This window comes from Esox lucius, chromosome 25, assembly GCF_011004845.1.
Source record: "Esox lucius isolate fEsoLuc1 chromosome 25, fEsoLuc1.pri, whole genome shotgun sequence".
NCBI lineage: Eukaryota > Metazoa > Chordata > Actinopteri > Esociformes > Esocidae > Esox > Esox lucius.
Genome location: NC_047593.1, coordinates 20,326,569 through 20,352,563, shown reverse-complemented (window position 1 = coordinate 20,352,563; position 25,995 = coordinate 20,326,569). Strand labels below are relative to the sequence as shown.

The window sequence follows — 25,995 nt, the reverse complement described above, 5'->3', positions numbered from 1 at the left end:
ATGAGCAGCAAAAAGGTAGAGAAAGAGAGGGAGGGAGGGAAATGCAGTTAAAAAATAAGTAGATAAAGCAATATAGTTGTACTTATTAAAACCAACATTCAAAAAGTTACTCAACTCAACTTTCACACAAATACTGAAATCATGTAGTACACACACCTAAACCAACTGTGAACAAGTTACAAACTCAACTTTCACACAAATACTGAAATCATGTATTACACACACCTAAACTAACTGTGAACAAGTTACAAACTCAACTTTCACACAAATACTGAAATCATGTAGTACACACACCTAAACCAACTGTGAAAAAGTTCAAGGGTGTGCAGACTTTCAGTGGGCACTTTAAAGACAGACAGGCTGGCTGTTTTGTAAAAGCACTGTGACAACTGCTGAAATAAAAAGGGCTTTTTATAAATAAATGTGATTGATTGATTGAGACAGAGAGACAAACAGACAGAGACACAGACACAGAGACCGAGACACAGAGACAGAGACACAGAGACAGAGACACAGAGACAGACCTCCGTAGCAGTGCTCTGGTTCCCTCCAGTCTCCAGCAGGAATCTGACCACCTCCAGGTGGTTCTCCTGGGCGGCCATGTAGAGCGGAGTGAAGCCATTCTGGAGAACGCAGACACAGTTACCGACGGAAGCACGTAATCCAGTCACATATCCACATTTACAACCTAGGGTTTCGACATCTGGCAGAGGTTCTTGTCGTTCAGGACAAACACTACAATCAGCGTGAGGTTTGGTAGGCGGGTAGGAGCGTCGGACCTGTGATTGGGCGTTGACGTCTGCCCCCCTCTTCAGCAGCAGTCTGGCTACTTCCTTCTGTCCGGCCAGGGCGGCGATGTGAAGGGCTGTGTTCCCCTTCTGCAGGAAGAGGGGAGTCACCACGGCAACGTTCAGTGTTTGTGCGCGCGTGTGTGTGTGTGTGTGTGGGTGATGGACAGTTTTCCTCTCGTTATTTGACACCTCTTTTAGTCACCTGTTTTGAAGGTGGGCTTTGGGTAAAAAAAAAGCAATTGAAACGAGGGGATGGGGGGGGATAACTGGTGTCAATTAACGAGGTCAATGGTGGTTATTTATGGTGTTTGGTTTCGATGCCAACCCAAGAAGACTCATTCAGCATCTGAATAAACGTTGTTCTTGATTAAAATCCTAAAAAAAGGTGTTTCAATGAAATTAGACTGAATACATCTCTTTGGTTTTAGTGTGACAACCTGAAGTAGCCCAAGAGGGAACGAGACACACAAAACCTTAGTAGCAGCATCGACGACAGAGCCTCTCTCCAGCAGTTCCTCCACCAGGTCCTCATGGCCCTCCTTAGCAGCCAGATGCAGCGCATTCAGACCATTCTAGAACAGAGAAATACAGGCCTGGAATCAGTTTAGACACAGAGGAACTAAGACATTCAGACCATTCTACAACGGAGAAATACAGGCCTGGAATCAGTCTTGACACAGAAGAACTAAGACATTCAGACCATTCTACAACAGAGAAATACAGGCCTGGAATCAGTCTAGACACAGAAGAACTAAGACATTCAGACCATTCTACAACAGAGAAATACAGGCCTGGAATCAGTCTAGACACAGAAGAACTAAGACATTCAGACCATTCTACAACAGAGAAACACAGGCCTGGAATCAGTCTAGACACAGAAGAACTAAGACATACAGACCATTCTACAACAGAGAAATACAGGACTGGAATCAGTCTAGACACAGAAGAACTAAGACATTCAGACCATTCTACAACAGAGATACACAGGCCTGGAATCAGTCTAGACACAGAAGAACTAAGACATTCAGACCATTCTACAACAGAGAAATACAGGACTGGAATCAGTCTAGACACAGAAGAACTAAGACATTCAGACCATTCTACAACAGAGAAACACAGGCCTGGAATCAGTCTAGACACAGAAGAACTAAGACATTCAGACCATTCTACAACAGAGAAACACAGGCCTGGAATCATTATCCAAGACAGTTTAATTTTTTTTTTACTGACTATCTAGTTAGCACTGTATCTGGCCAGCCCACAGACTTTATTGTTGTCAAAAGAAGCTCAAAACAGTTCATACACGTGGGCTAAAAGCTAAAAGCATTAACGAAAAGCTTCAAAAGCAGTTCCCAGAAGCCTTAAATGCAGTACCCAGAAGTTTTAAAAGTGGTAACCAGAAGCTTTAGAATATAGTCCAACAATTACTTCAAGCAAATCTATGACAAACTGTAGATATTTGTTGTTTCCCGCTTTAAAGGGAGTGAGGTTAGCAATAAGCACCAAGCCAGGTAACATTAGCATAGTCTAAGACAACAACAACTGAAAGCTTGTACTCAGTGTTGTGTTATTATTTGATCGTCCCACTTCTCCATTTTAACATGAATGCACAAACTGCTATTTGAGTGTGTGCAAAACTCCAGTTGCTAAAAGACTAGTTGATTGAAATCAATTAAATGGATCCATTTTTGTCTAAAATCTATATTAGTGACACATTTTTGTTAGTGTTAATTTTGGTAGAAACCAAGTTACTGTTCACACTTCGGCTGAAATGCATATTTCAGTTCCTTCTGGTTGCCTGTGCTGAGGCCTGCTGAGTCATTGTGTGGTAAAGTATCAGGGACAATTCCCAGGACCTGGACACAGCCCTCCATTTTAAACAGGAGACAGAATACAGCTGATGTAAAGGATCCCACACACACACACACACACACATCACCTCATCTGATGTAAAGGATCACACACACACACACACACACACATCACCTCATCTTCCTCCATCCTGTCACATGCAGCCAGTGGAGCACAATACATCTCAGGCCTTCTCCTCTTATGGCAGGACGTATCTGGGTCTCTGTCTCATCTCTTTCAATTGTGTTTCTAACTTCATCCTCTATCGTCACTATTCCTCCTCTTCTTCAGTTCTTCTCTTCAGGCTTTAACCCCCCACCTCCCCCACCTCCTCCACCTCCCATTACACCCCTTCCCGGGCTATGGAGGTTAACGGGTCCTGTCTGCCTCCCCTAACACCTCCTGCAGGCTCTGACAGTCAGGCTGAGAGAGAGGCTAATGTCCCTTCAGGCTGGTCCACACGACTGCCAAGGACTACCGTCCCATAAGCCCCCCCACCACCAAACCCAAAGCCCCCCCATCTTGGCCATGTCCACTCACACGTACACACTCACATGCAATAAAACACACACACACACACAAACTGACTCATCCAAATGCCAAAGGCACATGGGGTATTGGCTTTCTACATTGTCAAAGAGACTATCTAGGACATAAGCCACAAACACGCGCTACCACACACACACACATACACGCAAACCCACACACACACACACACACACACACAAAGGTGTCAGCAAAAGGCAAAGAGAAACCAACGTAACACACACCGGCACGCCGACACACACACCGGCACGCCGACACACACAGGCACGCCGACACACACACATGCACGCCGACACACACATGCACGCCGACACACACACAGGCACGCCGACACACACCGGCACGCCGACACACACATGCATGCCGACACACACATGCACGCCGACACACACACAGGCACGCCGAAACACACACCGGCACGCCGACACACACACAGGCACGCAGACACACACAGGCACGCCGACACACACACCGGCACGCCGACACACACATGCATGCCGACACACACATGCACGCCGACACACACACAGGCACGCCGAAACACACACAGGCACGCCGAAACACACCGGCACGCCGAAACACACACAGGCACGCCGACACACACCGGCACGCCCGACACACACCGGCACGCCTCACACACACAGGCACGCCGACACACACCGGCACGCCTCACACACACAGGCACGCCGACACACACCGGCACGCCGACACACACCGGCACGCCGACACACACACCAGCACGCTGACACACACACCGGCACGCCGACACACACACCGGCACGCCGACACACACACCGGCACGCCGACACACACACAGGCACGCCTCACACACACAGGCACGCCGACACACACACCGGCACGCCGACACACACACCGGCACGCCGACACACACACAGGCACGCCTCACACACACAGGCACGCCGACACACACACCGGCACGCCTCACACACCGTGGCCTCTCTGACACGGCATGAATTACATCATTCAACCAATTACTGAGTTTCAATCACATTTCAGATATTACATATTACCATTACATGTCCACACACGGGACTCAATCCTCTTTCCCGGCGTAACCGTGAGTGCCGGGACAAACCGATCCGCGTTCATCTCCCCACCTGGCTCATTCATTTAGCTAATGCATCGGCCTGGAACTCAGATGGCCACGGAGTACTGATCCTTTAAACGACCATGTGTCCCGGCAGGCCAGCTGGGGTCCGTCAGGGGGAACGGACAGTGCCACTAACTAACCACACCGAGATCACAGAGACACCGACGTCTCCCAGCCATGAGGACCCTTTTATTATTTCCACAGAGAAGCGTTTTAGTTCCCGGGACAACATTCTGGTTAGAGGGAGAACCCTGTTTTATTCCAGGCATTAATATCTGCAGAAAGCGTTCTACAAACACTGAAAGAGGGGACATCCACGAAGAATGGACTGAAACCAACTGACCAGATCTGACATATAAAACCCAGGGACCAGGAACCTGGGAAAGACGGTCAAACCAGCCCGATTCCCTATATAGTACACTACTTTAACCAGAGTCCTATGGAGAGATGACACCCTATTCCCTATATAGTACACTACTTTAACCAGAGTCCTATGGAGAGATGACACCCTATTCCCTATATAGTACACTACTTTAACCAGAGCCCTATGGAGAGATGACACCCTATTCCCTATATAGTACACTACTTTAACCAGAGGAAGTAGGAATGAAGGAAGGGCACAAGGGGGGAAGGGCACCATATGAAAGCAGATTAAAGAGTAATATCACTCTATGGGGATTACCAGGGGAGAGATTTACACAGCCAGAAGAGGTGCGCCTTTTATTAAAGAGTTCACACACACACACACACACACACACGCACACAGGGAGGATTATGAGAGAGTCTTGCCGTATTTTAGGGATGGAAGGCTGATCCAAAACTGAGGCTAGGAGCTCAACATAAACACAATGCTGCCCTTTGAAAACTATTCACTATGACTACTATGTCGGTGTGCCTCTGACCCCGCCCCCGGTGACCCTCTGACCCCGCCCCCCGGTGTCCCTCTGACCCCGCCCCCTAGTGTCACCTGACGCAGTGGCGCAAACATAACCACCTGACTGCCCATCGACAGGTATGAAGGGCAGGGCTCTCCCCTTTCACGGGGGGGCATGGTGCGGGGAGGGGTGTGTGTGCATGTGTGTGTGAGGTCATGGGTCTGTCACTCCATCTTGACCTCCTGACACTGCTATAACAGTTACTGGACGTTCGCCAGACGACGGTGACGACCGCGGCAACTTGCCCTGACAACCTTGAAGGGGTCAATCACTGAGGCGTACTGTAGTGTTACACCAGCAGCTGTGTGAAGGGATACCAGCAGCTGTGTGAAGGGATACCAGCAGCTGTGTGAAGGGATACCAGCAGCTGTGTGAAGGGTTACCAGCAGCTGTGTGAAGGGATACCAGCAGCTGTGTGAAGGGATTCCAGCAGCTGTGTGAAGGGATTCCAGCAGCTGTGTGAAGGGTTACCAGCAGCTGTGTGAGGGGATACCAGCAGCTGTGTGAAGAGATACCAGCAGTGCTGTGAAGGGATACCAACAGCTGTGTGAAGGGACACTAACAGTGCTGTGAAGGGATACTAGCAGCTGTGTGTAGGGATATTAGCAGTGCTGTGAAGGGATACCAGCAGTGCTGTGAAGGGATACTAGCAGTGCTGTGAAAGGGATACCAGCAGTGCTGTGAAAGGGATACCAGCAGTGCTGTGAAGGAATACTAGCGGTGCTGTGAAGGCATACCAGCAGCTGTGTGAAGGGATACCAGTAGCTGTGTGAAGGGACACTAGCAGTGCTGTGAAGGGATACTAGCAGTGCTGCAAAGGGATACCAGAAGTGCTGTAAAGGGATACTAGCAGTGCTGCGAAGGGATACCAGCAGTTCTGTGAAGGGATACCAGCAGTGCTATGAAGGGATACCAGCAGTGCTGTGAAGGGATACTCAGCTTCAGCCAATAAGGTGTCATTTACCTTACCATCAGCCAATAGGTTGCCAGACTATAAATACTATAAGTGTTAAGCTGTCAGGGAGTCACAAAAGGCAAGACAACAAGAACATCCAGTTCAGAGTGGAAGTACTGGGGTGTTGTCAGTGCAGGCCTATAGGGCCACCCCTGGTGACTATTGGTTGTCAGGACAGGCCTATAGGGACACGCCTGGTGACTATTGGTTGCACGCCTCAAAGTCCTATATAGAGAGGAAGACATTTGGTTCATTCAATCATCATATTCATGTGATTTGATTCAGGTCAGTCATCGTAATCATGGGATTGGCTTCAGTCAGTCAGCGTAAAAATGTGATTTGGTTCAGTGAGTCAGCATCATCATGTGATTCAGTTCAGTGAGTCAGCGTGATCATGTGATTGGCTTTAGTGAGTCAGCATGATCATGTGATTGGCTTTAGTGAGTCAGCATGATCATGTGATTTGGTTCAGTGAGTCAGCATGATCATGTGATTTGGTTCAGTGAGTCAGCATGATCATGTGATTCGGTTCAGTGAGTCAGCGTGATCATGTGATTGGCTTCAGTGAGTCAGCATGATCATGTGATTTGGTTGAGAATTTGAAACTTGTCTGCCGAGGTTGGGACTTGGTAGGAGAGCATGGACTACCGAATCATTTCATTTGTAAATTAGTTTAAAAAATGTTTGTCAATGTGATGTCACTGACCACCTGGCCTGTGATTGGCTCCCCCCCCCGCGGCAATGTTTCTAGGTGGGAGTGAAGGATGCCCTCGGAGCCAAGGGCAGCGTTGGCCGTGCGATTTCTGCCCACTGAGAGGACGGGACTAAATACAAACCAGATGGTGACCAGGTCGTTTCTCCATCGACCAGCGAAATGAACGCCACTTTGGTTTTATAACGTCCAGCTGGTGCCGTCCTGCCAGCGGATCACTGTGACCCAGGAGGGCCTCGTGGTCAGCTGACTAAACTCACTGTGTCCCTTCAACCCTCAGGGTGGGCGCTGGCATGTCTGCATTGGGGTATCTGGGTGGGGGTCTGGGGGGGGGGGCAGCTGTTTGGAGCCAGTCCGATCCACACACACAGCAGCTGAGGGAACACCGGATTTGTTTTTGTCATAAACAACCCCCCCCCCCCGTAGGAGCCATGGCAACAAGGAGCCCTGTGAACTCATGTTTCTCAGAGAATTTGTCTAAACATATTAAGAAACATAGACACTGAGAATAAAATATTAAAAGTCCTTGTTAGTGAGCAACAGAAAGATTGGTTATAAACCAATAATGACTGAGCAAGTCTGAGTTACGGATTCCATCGACCGTACTAGTGATACTAATGAAGTTGATGATTCTGAACAGCGCTGCGCTTCTTCGTTCATTCAGTTGTATACGGCCTTCGCCACAGTAATACATTAAAGCAGATATTTCCAACATAGGCATTTTACATGAATGGTTGGTTTAATGATCGTCTTTGTGCTTGTTCACCATATGTACAGGTTGACAGACTTCTGACGATCATTCTGTAAATACTGGAGTCCCACAGGCTTTCATTCTGTAAATACTGGAGTCCCACAGGCTTTCATTCTGTAGATACTGGAGTCCCACAGGCTTTCATTCTGTAAATACTGGAGTCCCACAGGCTTTCATTCTGTACATTCTGGAGTCCCACAGGCTTTCATTCTGTAGATACTGGAGTCCCACAGGCTTTCATTCTGTAGATACTGGAGTCACACAGGCTTTCATTCTGTAGATACTGGAGTCCCACAGGCTTTCATTCTGTAGATACTGGAGTCCCACAGGGTTTAATTCTTGGGTCATTAGTGTTCACTATGTGTAGGTATGACTGCTGTGAAGACATTGCTGATTCTCTGGTACATCTACAGTAGAGTACAAAATTAGGTTTTTCTTAAATTGCAGGGAGCATTTCATGATGATTAACATAACCAATTGCAGCCAAGATGCGTCTTAAACGCAGAGAAAACAAAACAAATGGCATTGTTCAGATCAAGAAAGCACCAACTCCACCTGACATCAGGAAACCTGCCAGGAGAGGGGTGTGATCGAAGTAGGGGCTTCACCCTGATGAACCTCTTCTAAACCCCACATTGAACTGATTCAAAAAAAGCTAACTCAAACAGGGCCTATTTTAGGAACACATCTTAATGTAGTTTTGTGTTGTTTTGTCATGTGTTTTCCTAGGTTGTTTTCTAGGCTGGGGTTCACTTGAAATGGAAATTGAAATATAACTGATCTGGTTAAATAAAGGATAAAGGTATACATTTTTAAATAACCCTGTTCCTGAACATTTTCCTTAGGTTTTAAATGTATGTGTATGCGTGTGTGTTTGTCTGTGTGTGAGAGAGAGGAAAAAATAAGACAAAATAGTATCAGAAAGTTCTATACAGCCCTTCTTTTTCCTGTATGTCATAAATTCTATCACCCCTGTGTGTTCTACAATGACCCCAAGGACCCTGGTCTAATTAGGGCCTTATAAAGGGAATAGGGTTCCACAGGACCCTGGTCTAAGTAGGGCACTATAAAGTGAATAGGGTTCCACAGGACCCTGGCCTAATTAGGGCCTTATAAAGGGAATAGGGTTCCACAGGACCCTGGTCTAATTAGGGCCTTATAAAGGGAATAGGGTTCCACAGGGCCCTGTTCTAATTAGGGTCCTATAAATGGAATAGGGTTCCACAGGACCCTGATCTAATTAGGGCCTTATAAAGGTAATTGGGTTCCACAGGACCCTGGTCTTATTAGGGCCCTATAAAGGGAATAGGGTTCCACAGGGCCCTGGGCTAATTTGGGCCCTATAAAGGGAACAGGGTTCCATTTGGGCCTCCTTGTATTATATAAAACAGATGAACGTGTGTCTCTGGACCTGATAATAACTGATCACACAGGCTTGTGTGTGTTACAACACAGGCTTTAAAACCCAAATTATATGAGAGTTAAAATTTCAAGTCTATTATGTAAGACAAGGACTGGGGCTGGATAAAACACACACACTTAACTACACACGCAACCTCCCTCTACTACATAACACGGCTATTCAGGGTGAATCCCAAGAAAAGGACTCTCATGGGAACTACTTTGAGGAAGGAAAGGTGACTGGCGGTCTGGTTTAAGTATATGAGCAGCCCATTCATTTTATATTATCTGTAGCAGAGAACAAAAGTCACAATTTCTAAATGACAGCACTGTGGATACAATCGTATTCAGTTTAAAGCTAGCGAGTTCTAAAAGTTTGGACGTCGGACCACCCTGACGATGATGACCAAAACCCTGACCTACACCACCAGCACCACCCTGACGATGATGACCAAAACCCTGACCTACACCACCAGCACCACCCTGACGATGATGACCAAAACCCTGACCTACACCACCAGCGCCACCCTGACAATGATGACTAAAACCCTGACCTACACCACCAGCGCCACCCTGACAATGATGACTAAAACCCTGACCTACACCACCAGCGCCACCCTGACGATGATGACTAAAACCCTGACCTACACCACCAGCGCCACCCTGACGATGATGACAAAACCCTGACCTACACCACCAGCACCACCCTGACGATGATGACCAAAACCCTGACCTACACCACCAGCACCACCCTGACGATGATGACAAAACCCTGACCTACACCACCAGCACCACCCTGACGATGATGACCAAAACCCTGACCTACACCACCAGCACCACCCTGACGATGATGACTAAAACCCTGACCTACACCACCAGCACCACCCTGACGATGATGACCAAAACCCTGACCTACACCACAAGCACCACCCTGACGATGATGACTAAAACCCTGACCTACACCACCAGCACCACCCTGACGATGATGACCAAAACACATCATCCACCTGGTTCAGCTGCGCGTCAAACACAACAGTCTCACCTGGTTACAGGTACTGATGTCCACTCCGTCTTTCAGGAACCCTAACACCTTGTCCAGGTTTCCGGCCCGGGCCGCACGCAGGAAACTGGTGTTACTGTCCGACTGGAGAGCAGAGGGGAGAAAACAGCACATTAGATCATTGAAACACTGATAACAGACAGAAATAGAGACAGATAGATCAGTAGATAGCGAGATGATAGAGAGCGAGGAGGTGTGGCACAGTACACGGAGGACTTCAATAACAGAACCACATTTGAGAACGTAAACTAAAACCATGACATGAAAACAGACGCCAAACTGGAACAAATTCCAACAACCAACAAGACACATGAGGGAAGAAGGAAGTTTGGCGTCCCAATGAGGGACAGCGACCGAGAACGCAGGTGAGGTCAATAACAACAAACAGGTATCAGCACTCCCAGGAGGGAGGGGACCAGACTCATGAACACATCTGGAATTCTGTGGACTTCTGATTCAACCGGTCGGTGGTTTGTTGGGGTCCCCTTAAGTGTTTTGGTTAAAAATATCAAAATGACAAAACTTTCACAGACATCGGCTGGAACAGACTTTCATTTAGGAAATGCGTTCCAGAGTCCTCCAACCAAATCTATAATGCTTCAAAGTAATCACGGAATAATGTTTTGCTGCAGTTTTTAATCTAATATTTGTGATTAACTAACATTGGACGAATGACCCCGGTCTTCGACCAACCGTCCACGGATATAAGCCTGAGACTCATTATAAATAGTTGGCTGATAAAGATGATGTGTGTCTAAATTTAAACAGCAGTCACACCGACGACAGCAAGCAAACAGCTGAACCTTTCTATAACTCTCACACACACACACACACACACCGTGTAACACTAGCTCCAGAACAACTGGTCCAAGAGGTTCTGAATCCCATAGTGGTATCGTTCGTACCATGACCTGCTCCTCATGGAGTCAAAGCAATTTAATGGTACCACAGTCATCAGGGGAATCTATAGCAGCGTTTCTCAAACCCCGGTCTGCGACCTGATGGGGGTTCATGCCTGTGAGTCTTTCATAACCCCCCCAATAAAGCCCCATCAATTGCATCTGAAACTTCTTCCATTGAATCAGAGCTACGCGAGTATCCACATTTTAGTCACTTTCCATAGGGCTCAGGTTAAAGTAGTGTACTATATAGGGAATAGGGAGATATTTGAGCCACAATGGAGAGCTGAGGACAGGTTGTGTAAAGGTAGCGGCGTCAACACTCCACAGGCCTTCCTCACCGCTGCGTGTTAAAGTCGTAACACCTCCCCCGGGACACCCTGGAACAACCATTACTCCTCCACCTCCCACAGGACACCCTGGAACAACCATTACTCCTCCACCTCCCCTGGGCCCCGTGGAACAACCATTACTCCTCCACCTCCCCTGGGCCCCGTGGAACAACCATTACTCTTCCACCTCCCCTGGGACACCCTGGAACAACCATTACTCCTCCACCTCCCCCAGGACACCCTGGAACAACCATTACTCCTCCACCTCCCCCAGGACACCCTGGAACAACCATTACTCCTCCACCTCCCCCAGGACACCCTGGAACAACCATTACTCCTCCACCTCCCCCAGGACACGCTGGAACAACCATTACTCCTCCACCTCCCCTGGGACTCGCTGGAACAACCATTACTCCTCCACCTCCCCTGGGACACGCTGGAACAACCATTTCTCCTCCACCTCCCCTGGGCCCCACGGAACAACCATTACTCCTCCACCTCCCCTGGGACACGATGGAACAACCATTACTCCTTCACCTCCCCTGGACCCCATGGACCAACCATTACTCCTCCACCTCCCCCAGGACACGCTGGAACAACCATTACTCCTCCACCTCCCCTGGCACACGCTGGAACAACCATTACTCCTCCACCTCCCCTGGGACACGCTGAAACAACCATTACTCCTCCACCTCCCCTGGCACACGCTGGAACAACCATTACTCCTCCACCTCCCCCCTCTTCTCCATTCACACCGACATCTCTCCATTCCTCTCCATCCCTCGTTCCCTCTCCTCCATCTCCTCTTTACCTCTCCGTTACGCCCATCCCTTTCTCCGTCCCTCCTTCCATTCCTCCCTCTCTCCATCCTCACTCTCCCCCTCCTCACTCCCTCACCCCTCTCCCCGTCTCTCTCTTACCAGTGACTCTGGTTGACAGTCGGGATGAGAACCCTGGTCGTAGCCACGTTGCCCGTTGTCATGATGAGGTTCCAGGTCCAATTCGTTCCCAGCGTTCTTTAGGCCACTACTACACAAGGCTGCGTTGCCCATGGCTACACACCAGTACCCCACTACAGTTCCTGGCCAAACAAACCGCTAGCGTACCCTACCTACAGGCCCAACACCCAGGTTGATAACCTCCTTTATCTCTGTCCTCCTTCAAATCCCAGGTCACGGGTTCCTCCTTCACCCTGCCGAACCCCACAGACTCTCTCCTTCTCTCGGTCAAAATGTATTTTTCCTTTTGGATCAGTAGAACCAACCCCTTGCCTGCCCCACCCAAAACCATCTGAATCCATCGCTCTGTCTCTCTCATTCTGTCTCCCTCTCTCTCCCTCTGTGTCTCGGCCTCTCTCCCTCTGTGTCTCCCTCTCTCTCCCTCTGTGTCTCGGCCTCTCTCCCCTGGGAGAGAAGGACAACTGCAGTCATAAAATACAAGCTCTAATCAGATAAGCATGGCTACATTTCCTTCTCCCTCATGTCCCTCTATTCCTCTCTGTCTCTGTTCATTATTAATTAGAAGGTGCTTTATTAGGACAGTTAACATTAAACATTACTTTTCAAAGGAGAAAAACAGATAAAATTTTTAACCTCCCCTGCTTGTTTTTGCATGGCTATTTTTACACCTTCCAGGGCAGACCCCTAGGCCCAGTCTCTCCCTCCACAGAAGGGTGCCAGCCAGCTGGGTACATGTTGGCCAGAGACCCCTGAGCTGTCCAGGAATGCCACAGGTCAGAGGGCAGGGACTCGAGGAAGAATGTACGTCACAAGTAGCACTCTATTCTTTGTCCAGCAGTTTTGTTTTCCAAGTTCTCTTCAATGTGTTTCACTGATCAACTTTAAAGTGCACTTTTGTTGACTTTCTGAATCTAAACGGAATCAGCCCCAACATTGGTGTTTCTAATATAATCTAATATCAGAGTGTCTAGCTCTATACTAGATCTGCTGGTGTCTGGCACTACACTAGATCTATCAGTGCCTAGCTCAATAGAAGATCTATCTGTGCCTAGCTCTATACTATTTAATATACCAGTGCATAACTCTATAGTAGACAGTATATCAGTGCATACCTCTATAGTAGACAGTATATCAGTGCATAACTCTATAGTAGACAGTATATCAGTGCATACCTCTATAGTAGACAGTATATCAGTGCATACCTCTATAGTAGACAGTATACCAGTGCATACCTCTATAGTAGACAGTATATCAGTGCATACTTCTATAGTAGACAGTATACCAGTAAATAGCTCTATAGTAGACAATATATCAGTGCATACCTCTATAGTAGACAATATATCAGTGCATACCTCTATAGTAGGCAGTATATCAGTGCATACCTCTATAGTAGACAGTATATCAGTGCATACCTCTATAGTAGACAGTATACCAGTGCATACTTCTATAGTAGACAGTATGTCAGTGCATACCTCTATAGTAGACAGTATACCAGTGACCCAAGCCAAAAAAGCAGTATACTCATAGTGTATTATTTCAGAACCACCATGTTGTACTTCAGGACACTAAATAGTATTACAATAGTATATAAGTACTGTTTCTATGGTAATAAATGGTATTATAATAGCATTTAAGTACAGTTTTAATAGTAATAAACAGTATTATAATAGTATTTAAGTACTATTTTATAGTAATAAATAGTATTATAATAGTATGCAAGTACTGTTTCAATAGTAATAAAGACAATTATAATAATATTTAAGTACTATTACTATAGTAATAAATAGTATTATAATAGTATTTAAGTACTGTTTCAATAGTAATAAATAGTATTGTAATAGTATTTAAATACTATTTCTATAGTAATAAGGATTCTTCACTGTTTTAAAATGGACCCACTTGTTACCTTCTTTAGTTAACTTGATTACATTATTTGAATTCATGATTGGAAACACTATAGATATACTCCTAATGTATTTCAATATATTATGACCATATACTCAGAGTATACTTCAAGTTAACTTAATGCTATTTCCAATCATTGCACGCTTTACTACTAAATTGAAATCAATATGTTTTAATTAATGCACACAATAAAAACATACTAAATTTCACACACAAATACCCACACACACCCCCAAGCACACACAAACACACACACCATCAACATCCTCAATAAGGTCCACAGCTATCCAGATCCTGGTATGTTCAACCATCACAGCACAGAGGGTTGAGACTGAAAACAGACACACACACTCTCACACAGTATCACAACACTCACAGAGGAATCACAAGCTCAATAATACACACACACACTCTCACACACGGCATCACAACACTCACAGCGATATCACGGACGCACAGTAGGCTCCAGTGTGTGTGTGTGTTACCTGGCGTTTGCGCTCTGCCCTCTCTCTGTGTCGCCTGCGTCTCTCCCTGGCTTTCTGGATGGCCCTTATTTCAGGGGGCTGTTCCAGCTCACGAGCCTTCTTCAGATGGGCAGCCGCGTGGGCCATGATTCACACACACACACACTCACACACTCACTGACACACACACAGGCACGTGGACGTACAGCACACACAGACACTCTTACTCACTTTTTCTTTCCCTGTCTCTACCACACGCACGCACACACACTGACACACACACACACACACACACTCACCCCTCTATAAGATGAATGACACAGTAGAGACAGAGTTCTCCCTGACGTCTAGGGTGTAAATGATGCAACGATGCTGAGATAACTTCAATCAACCAATCAGCCTATAAGCCAATCAACCAATCAACCAATGAATGAAGTGCCCGTTAAGACCTTACAAAATACTAAATATTATTATTATTAAAATAAATAATAATATTTATGTTTCTGAGCTGGTTTTTCCTTTCATGTCCCATCTGGCCTGTCTTGCATGCTGTTCAACAAGAAGAAAGAAAAATCGACCAATCAGGTATCCAGAAGATCAAATAGAGTAAAGGTGATCAACTGGATTCACAATGAAGTGATCAGGGGTCTTGGTCGAGGAAAGGAACAGAGACAACTCTGTCCCAAATGTAGATGAAATCTAAAAAAAAAAAATCCCCAATGTTCTTTTCATCCACCTGCTGGTCCTCTGGATCACTAGAAAACAGACAGAAAATCCCCTTTTAGTTTGGTGGAATAAAGCCCTTCACTGGATTCCCCTGCTTCTCTGGAACAATATCACTGCATAGGTCCTTCCTCTCTTCCTCCCCTCTCCCCCTTTTCCTTCGGTCTCCTCTTCCTCCCTCTTCCCTCCGTCCTTTCCTCCCTTCTCTTCTTTCCCCAGGGACGTGATGGAGAGAACAAAGGATGCCATAGAGCTGTATCTCTCTTTTTTATCCATCCCACTCTCATACACACACACTCTCTCACACACACACATCAGAAAGAAAGGGAGCGGGGGATGACTAAAAAACAGAATGGATTTGTAACTAGGAACACACACCCTGGATGAGCCTGGTCCAGATGTACACTGTGGGTGCCAACTGTGTGTGTGTGTGTGTGTGTGTGTGTGTGTGTGTGTGGGCTTTAGAAAGGCATGGTGCCAGCAACCAACCTACTGCCAGAGCTACACCGACGACCCCCACCCCCCCCGACACTGACCTCGACCCGAGACACATTATACACGAGGGAGGGCTGGGGGAGAGGAGGGAGAGGAGGAGGGAGAGAAGAGAGGAGCAGAGGTCAGAGAGGAGCAGAGGTCAGAGAGGAGCAGGGACATCCATCAGTTTACAAGGTCCAGCAGAAATGTGGCTTCACACAACTCAACTGAACTCAACCTCCTTGTAGGGTCAGTGGGGGAAGGGGGGGGGGTTAGAGGAGAGAGGGACACTCACTGTCTGGAAACAGGGTTGAGTCGGGAGAGACACCCCTCCGTAGCGGTAGTACGGTTCAAATCCCTGCCACTGCACAGACCAAACACAAACACAACCACAACCTCACAGGACTGCTCCGACCGCACGCACGCGTGTTGTTTTAATGCCCTTTGAGACAGATTTAAAATGGGTTTCATTTGCAGAACTTTAAAGAAAACATCTGGGACTCTATTTCAGTTAAGGGATGTTTTTCAGGAAAAGCCAATGACACACGAATCCTCATCCATTGCTGTATGTCCATCGCCCCCTAGTGGCAGGTGGAAGGAAGCACTGCCCGAGACAGTGACATCAGAAAACCCCCTCTGATGCCCAACATGAGGGGACTTCGGGGGTGGTGGGGGGGGGGGGGTACACACTGTAGATACACACAGTGAGGCTAGCAGTTCCTGTCAGTCCTGTGCTCTCATCCTGACCTCATCATCTGTAGTTTAAATCATCCCATTAGAACTACAACCCTTTCTTTCAATAAACATTTTCAGCGGTCGCACAGACGTGTTTCTACGGATAGGGTTACAGATGACCACATCAGGAGAAGGGGAGATGGATGGAAAGCCCGGGAGAGGGAGAGTGGGGGGGGGAGAGGGAGGGGAGAGAGGGAGAGAGAGGCGGGGGGGAGAGGGAGGGAGGGGAGGGAGGGGGGGGATTGACTGAAATACAAGATAGGAGATAATGATTGAAATAGAATCCAAACATGTCTCTGCTGAACACACACACTCAACAACCTACTCCAGATACTATTGATAATGTCTCTCTCCGCCTAATGGCTACAAACTTGCCGTGCTGCTGTGCTCCATCAGGCAATCTATACACGCTTCCTAAATAGCACCCTATTTACTACATAGAGCACTACTTCCCTAAACCTCAGGTTAATCATAGGGGGCGTTACTGTGGGGATAGGGGGCCGTTTGTGCGACCGGGCCGGTCGGGCTCCATTGATCTGCGTGAAAGACGATCTCTGAACATCGTCGGCCGTGACGCGTTCACCCGGGCTCTGGATCCGTTGATGGAGGGCGTGTTCGGCAGTCCGTTGACGGCGGGACGCCCTGTTTAGTCGCTGTTTGCTTCGCCTCGGCCTCCTGCTGACCCTCACCTGTAGGGTACTGTACTTGCCAAATAGTGTACCCAAATCTCCGGTACGACTTGTGCATTTGCCAAATAGTCCACCCTGACTGTTTATTTACGTAAGACACAGAGTAATCCAGTTGTCATTATTAAATAATCATTTAGGAGGTCACTACTACAGAATGACACGGTCACTCCCCAAAGACCAGCCTTAACGAGCTTAACGAGCTTTGTGGACCAGGTGAAACCAGTGTACAGGAAGTGGAATGGTGACAGACATCATCATCACACAGGAAGACCAGCACGAATAAGTCCATTCCTGGTTAAATAGGTATTCCTGGTTAAATAGGTTTTGGCTTGATCAGCTTATTCTATATTCCATATTTGCTCTGTTTAATAGCCTGGGGCTGAGTTTACCCGCCTGAACATAATCTTTAGACCCACCAGAACCGAACCTTAAGAACCACCAGGACCGAACCTTAAGAACCACCAGGACCGAACCTTAAGGCCCACCAGAACCAAGCATTATGACCCAGCAGAACCAAACCTCATGACTCACCAGAACCAAACCTTAAGACCCACCAGGACCAAACCTTAAGACTCACCCGGACATGTTTCTGGCAGCCCTGTGAGACGATCGGGACGTTGGCCAACCTACTGCCCTACATTACGGCCACGCAGTTGTAGCGCGAACCGTCTTCGCCCCACACTGACCCGCCCAACGCTCATCAATGACACACGGCTACCATCATTCCACCAGAGCAAGGAGCTCAGCGTCTTGGAACGAGTGGCGTCATCCACTGAATCGCGGCCAGACTGCTAGCCATTTCACTCCGGTTATGGTTTGAACATCCCTCCTCTGTCAGAAGGCTGGGTACAGGCCTGCAGCTAATAATGAACCTTATCTGGGAGCACATTGTTTTTGATGTTGTTGTTGTTTGGCGTGGAGGTAATTTAGGTCTGAAGATAATGGATCCACTAGGACAGGATAAGACCGCTCTCAATGAGTCATAATGACGGGAAGAAACATGCATCTTTTATGACTACAGTTTGTCAACACTCCTCTTTTCTTTTCCTCTCTCCATCCTCTACCCTCCCTCTCTTTCTCTCTCTGAAAGCTATCAGTCTTTTTTCTCTAATGTGTTTTATTTACGTATAATGCATTATAGCACTTTAGTATCTAAGAGATAGGGAGAGTAAAAAGCAGGGCAGGTGAGAGGGAGTTTAATCCAATAAAATGCCTAAGAATTGTAGATGGAGCGAGGAACAGGAGGGCAGGGAAAGGAACCTTAAGGAAAACAGATACAAAGGGGATCAATAAATAAAGAGTTGGTGGTGAGAGAGATAGAGTGAGAGAGGTAGAGAGAGAGAGGGAGGGAGAGAGGTAGAAAGAGGGAGGGAGAGAGGGAGAGAGAGAGATGGAGAGAGGGAGAGAGGGAGAGAGAGGGAGAGTTGGAGAGAGAGGCAGAGAAAGAGGTGGAGAGAGGGTTGGAGAGAGATGGAGACTGGAGAAGTGGAGGGTGACAGAGGGACATAGAGGGGTGGAGAAACAAAAGAATGAACTGAGAGATGAACTGCACAGTGTTCCATTCAAGCATTAAGGCACGAAGGGCAGCAGAGTACCTGGATACAGCCCTTTGGCACCTCAGAAAGGTGTTCTCCGTCCCACCCGTTGACTTACATCTCAACAACCTGTCAAAGGTGTCAGGACAAAGTACTGAGCCCACCGCCTTTTGTCCCAACCTGTCAAAGGTCTCAGGACAAAGTACTGAGCCCACCACCTTCTGTCCCAACCTGTCAAAGGTCTCAGGACAAAGTACTGAGCCCACCGCCTTCTGTCCCAACCTGTCAAAGGTCTCAGGACAAAGTACTGAGCCCACCACCTTCTGTCCCAACCTGTCAAAGGTCTCAGGACAAAGTACTGAGCCCACCGCCTTCTGTCCCAACCTGTCATAGGTGATGGAACAAAGTACTGAGCCCACCACCTTCTAACTTTAAAAAAATGTCAGAAGATTGACGACTTTCACAAAAACCAGCTGGAATTCATCCAACACTGTATCTTTACCATGTCATCCAGACACGCAATCCTGCAGGCACGCCAGATACCTCGTCCCGGAGACGCCAGGCTGGAAACCGTATTAACCAAACATGATTGAGTTTACATTGGTTTTATTGAAGCAGCTGCACTGCCCGTTTCGTTTCCAGTCTCGGACCCAATATCACAATGGAGAAAAACCTGGGTGAAACCTGCTGATGTCTGACCACATCCCCTCTCACTTTGGAGGCCAGAGGTCTAGGAGTTGATGGCAAGCCATACAGTCAGTGGAGTGCAGGCTGGTTTGACTCGAGAGTATGTGGACATGGGTCCTGGGTTAATTAAACAGCTGCATCCAGGCTATAGTAGTCGGTGGGTGGTGATATCGATGGTTTGGTAACGCAACACCAGGGAAAGTTAGGCGGTTAGGGGAACCACCTCCAGACAGTGAAACAAAATAGAAATGTCAAGACCTCTCTGGCTAGACCATGGCCTGCAGCTTACCACGAGGCCTTCCAGTTCAGACGGGCAAAAAATTAAAGACATCCAGAAGCCGGACATGACAGGACAGGACAGGACAGGACATGACAGGACAGGACAGGACAGGACAGGACAGGACAGGACAGGACAGCGGCTAAAGCCTGACACTTGATGGATGCCGGCTGACCGTTGGTAAATGTCACCATGTTTTACTGCCTCTCCACAGGCTGAAGAAAGGTCACTCAAGCACACACACACACACACTCACACACACAGTTGGAGACAGCCAACTCTATTACAGAGACGGACAGCACAGGCAGGCAGTTAGAAACCAGACCACACCCTGAAATAAGAGTGGGGGATAGAGAGGAGAGAATATGGGATGAGAGGGAGGGAGAGAAGGAGAGACGGAGAGAAGGAGAGAAGGAGAGAAGAAGAGAAGGAGAGACGGGGGGGCAGAGTTTGGCCTTGAAAGTCAGATGAGCTCTCCCCGGAAACAAGAGACCACGCCCTAGAATTTATACAACACACACGCACACACACACACACACAAACACAAGCGCGCACACACACACACACACACACAGGTAAAGCACCAAGTGCACCAGCTACATAAATGTAAACATTCGTCCTTCAGTTGGAGACACGGCCCTTTAGTTTCCCCTGCAAGCCTTCCTGCATTAACTGATTGTGCTCAACACCGCGTCCCAAATACCGCCCTGTGCCCTGCGTAGTGCACCACTTTCACCCATGCATCACAGACAGAGATGGGGGCACTGGTCATAAGTAGTGTGGCATTTGCGACACACCCACTTGCTGTTTTTCTTCTGTGGTGCATTAAGCTGCAGCAGGCGTCCTGTGAGCGATCCGGGAAGGCCAAATGCATTGTGGGCCGGACGATGCAGAGTAAGCATTAATTATGGGGAGGGAGGGAGGGCGAAAGCAAAAATGGAAAATGAGAGAAGGAGAAATGGAAGAGGATAAGAGTGTGGTGAACAGGAGAGATTAAGTTGAATGCATGAAAGCGAGAGACTAGTCTAGATGTAAAAATATAAAATGCTCCAATGTTGATTTTGAAGTCTGGAGTCCCACTGCATCTAATGTTTAATAGGACAACACACTTAATCATCAAGACCCACTCACCACAGGTCTAGACAACTGGTGGCCCGTGGGCCTGATCTGGCCTGAATAACCATTTGGATGGGGCTTGTGATCAACTCTAAACAGTGATAAAACAATCCACAAAACAATCCCTGGAAAAATCTACGTACAAGTTACCAATCAGAGCTCCCGAAAGGGATAGATTCTGTAGCCTGTATGCCTACATTTCACCAGTACCCTTGGGTATTATACACTTCTTTTCAGTGGAGTGGCCTATTGGCTTTATCACAGTAGCAGCCTGATGTTTGAGGTCTGCAGAAAGACACGCCCACTGAGAACCAGGATATACTTTAACATGATGTTCAGTAGCGAGGGGCGGGGCCCTGATGTAATAGCGGGAAATATTGGTAGCGAAAATGATTCAGGAAGATATGAATAACAGGGGAAGTACATAAGAGATAAATATTTAGGGTGTTTAGTAAATTTTTGCTTTTCTGGTAACCGAACACACATCGTGCTGTTGTGACTGCATGTTGCGGTACTTCGCCTAACAGCAACAGTTTATCAATGTTGGATTTCTTTTGGGCCTCTACTGTGGTCCTACTCCCCCCCCCCTTCATTCTCTGACTGGCTGTCTCTTTATCTCTTTCCCCCTTCGTCTCCCAACCCAAATTTCCTCTTGGCTTCAATGGAGGAGGTGGAAACGATATCCACACAGCCTTTGAATAACCAGTCACCCAAACATATTACTTTTCCCTGTTAAGTCATCTCCCCCCCACCTCACCACCTGCCCCCCCACCCCCCACCCCACCTGAGCTGCACTTCTTAAGCACCTGTTAAATGTAAGACCAAATTAGAGAGACACAGTATTGCCCACAAATCACACAGACCACAAAGAAATTACACACAAATAAAAAAATCGACCATATTGTTAAACTCATATACATCAGTTTGGCAAAGTATAACAAACGCACAATCAACGCAGCTAGACATGTAACCCAATATCATCAGAAAGGTACAACCAGAGGAACATAAAGCACATATTAAACATCTAATGGACATTCTGGGGGACTGGGGTTCAGTAAGCCTGTGATAATGTCAATTCTGTCAGAAAGTTGACATCCTGCCACTGACTTAAACACTAGAGCTATAAGAATGACATCCTCTAGAGATGTCCAGATGATATCATGTCAGAAAACCCATCCTCTAGAGATGTCCAGATGATATCATGTCAGAAAACCCATCCTCTAGAGATGTCCAGATGATATCATGTCAGAAAACCCATCCTCTAGAGATGTCCAGATGATATCATGACACAAACTCATCTTTAAGAGATGTCCAGGTGACATCATGACACAAACCCATCCATAAGAGATGTCCAGATGACATCATGACACAAACCCATCCATAAGAGATGTCCAGGTGACATCATGACACAAACCCATCCATAAGAGATGTCCAGGTGACATCATGACACAAACCCATCCATAAGAGATGTCCAGGTGACATCATGACACAAACCCATCCATAAGAGATGTCCAGGTGACATCATGACACAAACCCATCCATAAGAGATGTCCAGATGACATCATGACACCAACCCATCCATAAGAGATGTCCAGATGACATCATGACACCAACCCATCCATAAGAGATGTCCAGATGACATCATGACACAAACCCATCCATAAGAGATGTCCAGGTGACATCATGACACAAACCCATCCATAAGAGATGTCCAGGTGACATCATGACACAAACCCATCCATAAGAGATGTCCAGGTGACATCATGACACAAACCCATCCATAAGAGATGTCCAGGTGACATCATGACACAAACCCATCCATAAGAGATGTCCAGGTGACATCATGTCACAAACTTATACAGTAGAGCTATCAGATTCAGAATCAGGTATGTGTGCACATACAAGGAATCTGACTCACAGAATGACATCACCAACACCAACCTCTTGACAGATACAGATATTGGGAACTTTACAGAAAAGAGAGAAGGATCAATTCATGGGTTCAATACATCAGAACATCAAACATCCTTCAGTAAAAACCCACACTCTATTAGCTCTGTCTATGTGTGTGTGTGTGTGTGTGTGTGTGTGTGTGTGTGTTTGCGATAAGGTGTTTTAGCTGATCTGAGAAGTCCACTGATCGATATCTCTGTCTCACGAACAACCTCCAGCACGCTTCCTTTCTGAGCAGCAATAATGAGGCCTTGAAAGAATAATTAAAATATATCCTAAAGAAAATAACTGGATGCTGCCTTTCTCTGGACCGAGAAGACATACAGCTCACGCCATCGTCCTCTCCTCCTGTCTAATTGTCAAGGGGAGTTTTGACACATTCGAAATGTCAGAGTTTATCCTACAGAACCAACAACAAAATATGTTGTTTAAACTATTGGTTCTACCCAAACTTTCTCTTACCAAGTAAAACCTGAAACAATGACAGAATCTGAAATCCCCATGGATTGGATCATCTCTAACCAATTAAAGCCAATGACATTTTCTAAATTAGGACAGGTCATCGTCTTCTGGGACCAATCAGACGTCTCTGATCCGGACGTTTCTGAACCAACTGCAATGCCACTGGTGAAGGAACCGACCTTGAACCAACTGCTGTGCACAATGAACGGGATGTAGTCTAATGTATAAATTATTACGGACGCGTCTTACCCGTAACGTAAGTTTGTGACGAAGCTGGGTTCCAAAAGTTACCTGAACTGAGGTGTCCTCCCCACGCGTCTGATGCTCTGGAGCCGTAGCACTCGCATGCGTGGATCTGTTTTTACATTTGTTAGCGCAAAAAAATCCAATGCTGCGGTATTTGCGCCTATTATTTCGACACCCTGTAACACAACAACTTCTTGGCATTTTATTTGTTATCTGACCACTTCTAAAAATGCTCACTAGAAGACCGCAAGCAAGAATAGTTGTCTGTGGGACGGACTAGTTTCCCCCAAACGATGGGCGTGACTTTGCGTGTTTTAAGACGATGTTGCGCATGTTGACTATTCCTACATATGAAGTTGGTTAGGGTCAATCCAAATGTTTTTCTTTCACACACAGAGAACGTCAGAGAGGAAGAATGAGAGGGAGAGAAGGGGAACCTCAAAAGGGAGAGAGAATATGAAGGGAGGAAGAGATAGATATATAAATGGGGAATAATGTAGTTCTGCCTTGAAAGTCATATGATCTCTCCCTGGAGAGAGATGGAGGCAGGCAGACAGAGATGCTGGCAGACAGGCAGACCACGCCCTAGTATTGAAGTGAAGTGGGCACTAACACAGACACACGGTTCAGTGCAATGGACCACCATATCAGCATGCCTGGAAAGTGACTGGGCCAAATCGTTTTTGTACCAATGTTGAAAGTCAATTTATTAGCTTAAAACATGTATGAACCAAAGCCTGAGGTGGAGAGAAGATTCCCGGCATCTTTCAACTGCGTGTTTCCTTGTTTTGATCTCAAGATCCACTGACTTGTTCCATTAACTAGTCATGGAACCGTCTAGTTCCTGGTTCGGTCCAGGCCGAGCCACTGGTTTACCAAATGAATGGCAGGTCAGGGTAGTTGTTCTGGTCTGAACTATGGACTGCCCCTTTAGTAGGTTTGGTCCAGGCGTGTGTAGTCAGGGGGTCCTAGAATGTGTGTGTGTGTGTGTGTGTGTGTGTGTAGCCATGGCAGATAGCAGCTGTGAGGTAATGTAATGTTCCATTAGTACTCTCTTCCGGTTATAGGCCATCACAATAGTCCCAGGGGTACACACACACACTTACACACACACACACACACTTACACACACCCACACACTCACACACACCTACACCCACACACACACATCTATTGTGGGAGACACACAGAGAGCAAGGAGGAGAGTTATAGAGGAAATCTAGTTTTTTTGTTGAACTGTCCAGTTTATTTTTACCTTTTGTTAAAAACACAGAACCTCTATTATTATCTCAACCAGTTTGAACGAACAGAGACAGAGTGTCAACTCTATCCCAAACCTTTATCATAATCAGTCTAAATGAACAGACATAGCTAGCTACCTCTATCCCAAACCTTTATCATAATCAGTCTTGACTAGGGAAAGGGGTTTGGGCCATTAGGAGACTTTTCAAAACCAAAGTAAACAAAAGAAAACATCATCTAATTTCTGAATATTACATTTAAATGTTCTTTTCTCAAGTATGTGTGTATGAATGTGTATATGTGTGTCTCCCCAGTCCATTACTGGAATCGAATTAGACTGAGAGACAGAGTGCACAGAGACAGGAAACACACACACACACACACACACACTCTCCCACATTCACAATACACTGTCTCAGACGCCTGCATTCTGAAGGAGGGGGATGAAATGGACAGCTGTCTGGACAGATAGAGGAAGGGACAAGATTGAAGGTATATTGAAGTTGGAGGGAGAGATGGAGGGAGAGTTGGAGAAAGGTTGGGGCACGGGTGGGTAGAGTACAGGACTGTTACCCATTTGTGGAGGGCACACATCTAGGACACACACAAACACACTTAATATTATGTAGCTGTTGCCAGTCCATCGGACTGTCTATCTGTCTTACTGGTCCGTCTAAGTGTCAAGCTTATTCATTACACCAGGACGCCTTTTTTTGAATCTAATGTCAATAAACAGGAAGCAGTTTGATCCCACGGTAGGTCTGTGGGTTTCTTACCACCAAACTGACCAAGCCTATTTTAGAAAGCAACGCTCATCGAACAGTGACGCGCCACGGCAGCGGTCACAGGTCAGACATAACTGAAGATCTCTTCAGGACTCCGGTTTTCTGAGCGGGGACGGCGGGTGCAGACAGGCGTCAGACTAGGCTACTGCTAATTGTCTTATTTATTACAACTTTGGTGTAAACTTACCCAGAAAAGATGTTTAACAACTGTAGCAATTAACCCAAACATACCCTAACCGATTGCTGAGTAGAGAAGGCTGTCCTGATAGGCCTATAAGAGCAGGTGTTACGGGTCAGCACTAAAAACAGGGTCACTAAAAACAACGTTGAACCACTGATAGGCTGCAAATGGCCTCCTATCAATACTGGTCAGTCGGAAACCAGAAAACTACCCGCATG

At 46.9% G+C, this 25,995-nt stretch overlaps 1 protein-coding gene across 1 annotated transcript in view; it reads right to left on the bottom strand.

Annotated features, from left to right (window-relative positions):
- LOC105005841 (ankyrin-2) overlaps nt 1–15,691 on the bottom strand; it is a 69,861-nt gene extending 54,170 nt beyond the window's left edge. Inside the window, exons 1-5 of the mRNA XM_034291176.1 lie at nt 14,694–15,691; nt 10,096–10,197; nt 1,265–1,363; nt 780–878; nt 525–623 (exon numbers count right to left, since the gene is read on the bottom strand). Coding sequence (XP_034147067.1) covers nt 525–623; nt 780–878; nt 1,265–1,363; nt 10,096–10,197; nt 14,694–14,819 — 525 coding nt within the window. The 5' untranslated portion in view covers nt 14,820–15,691. The remainder of the gene's footprint in view (nt 1–524; nt 624–779; nt 879–1,264; nt 1,364–10,095; nt 10,198–14,693) is intronic.
- Between the last annotated feature and the right edge of the window lie 10,304 nt (nt 15,692–25,995).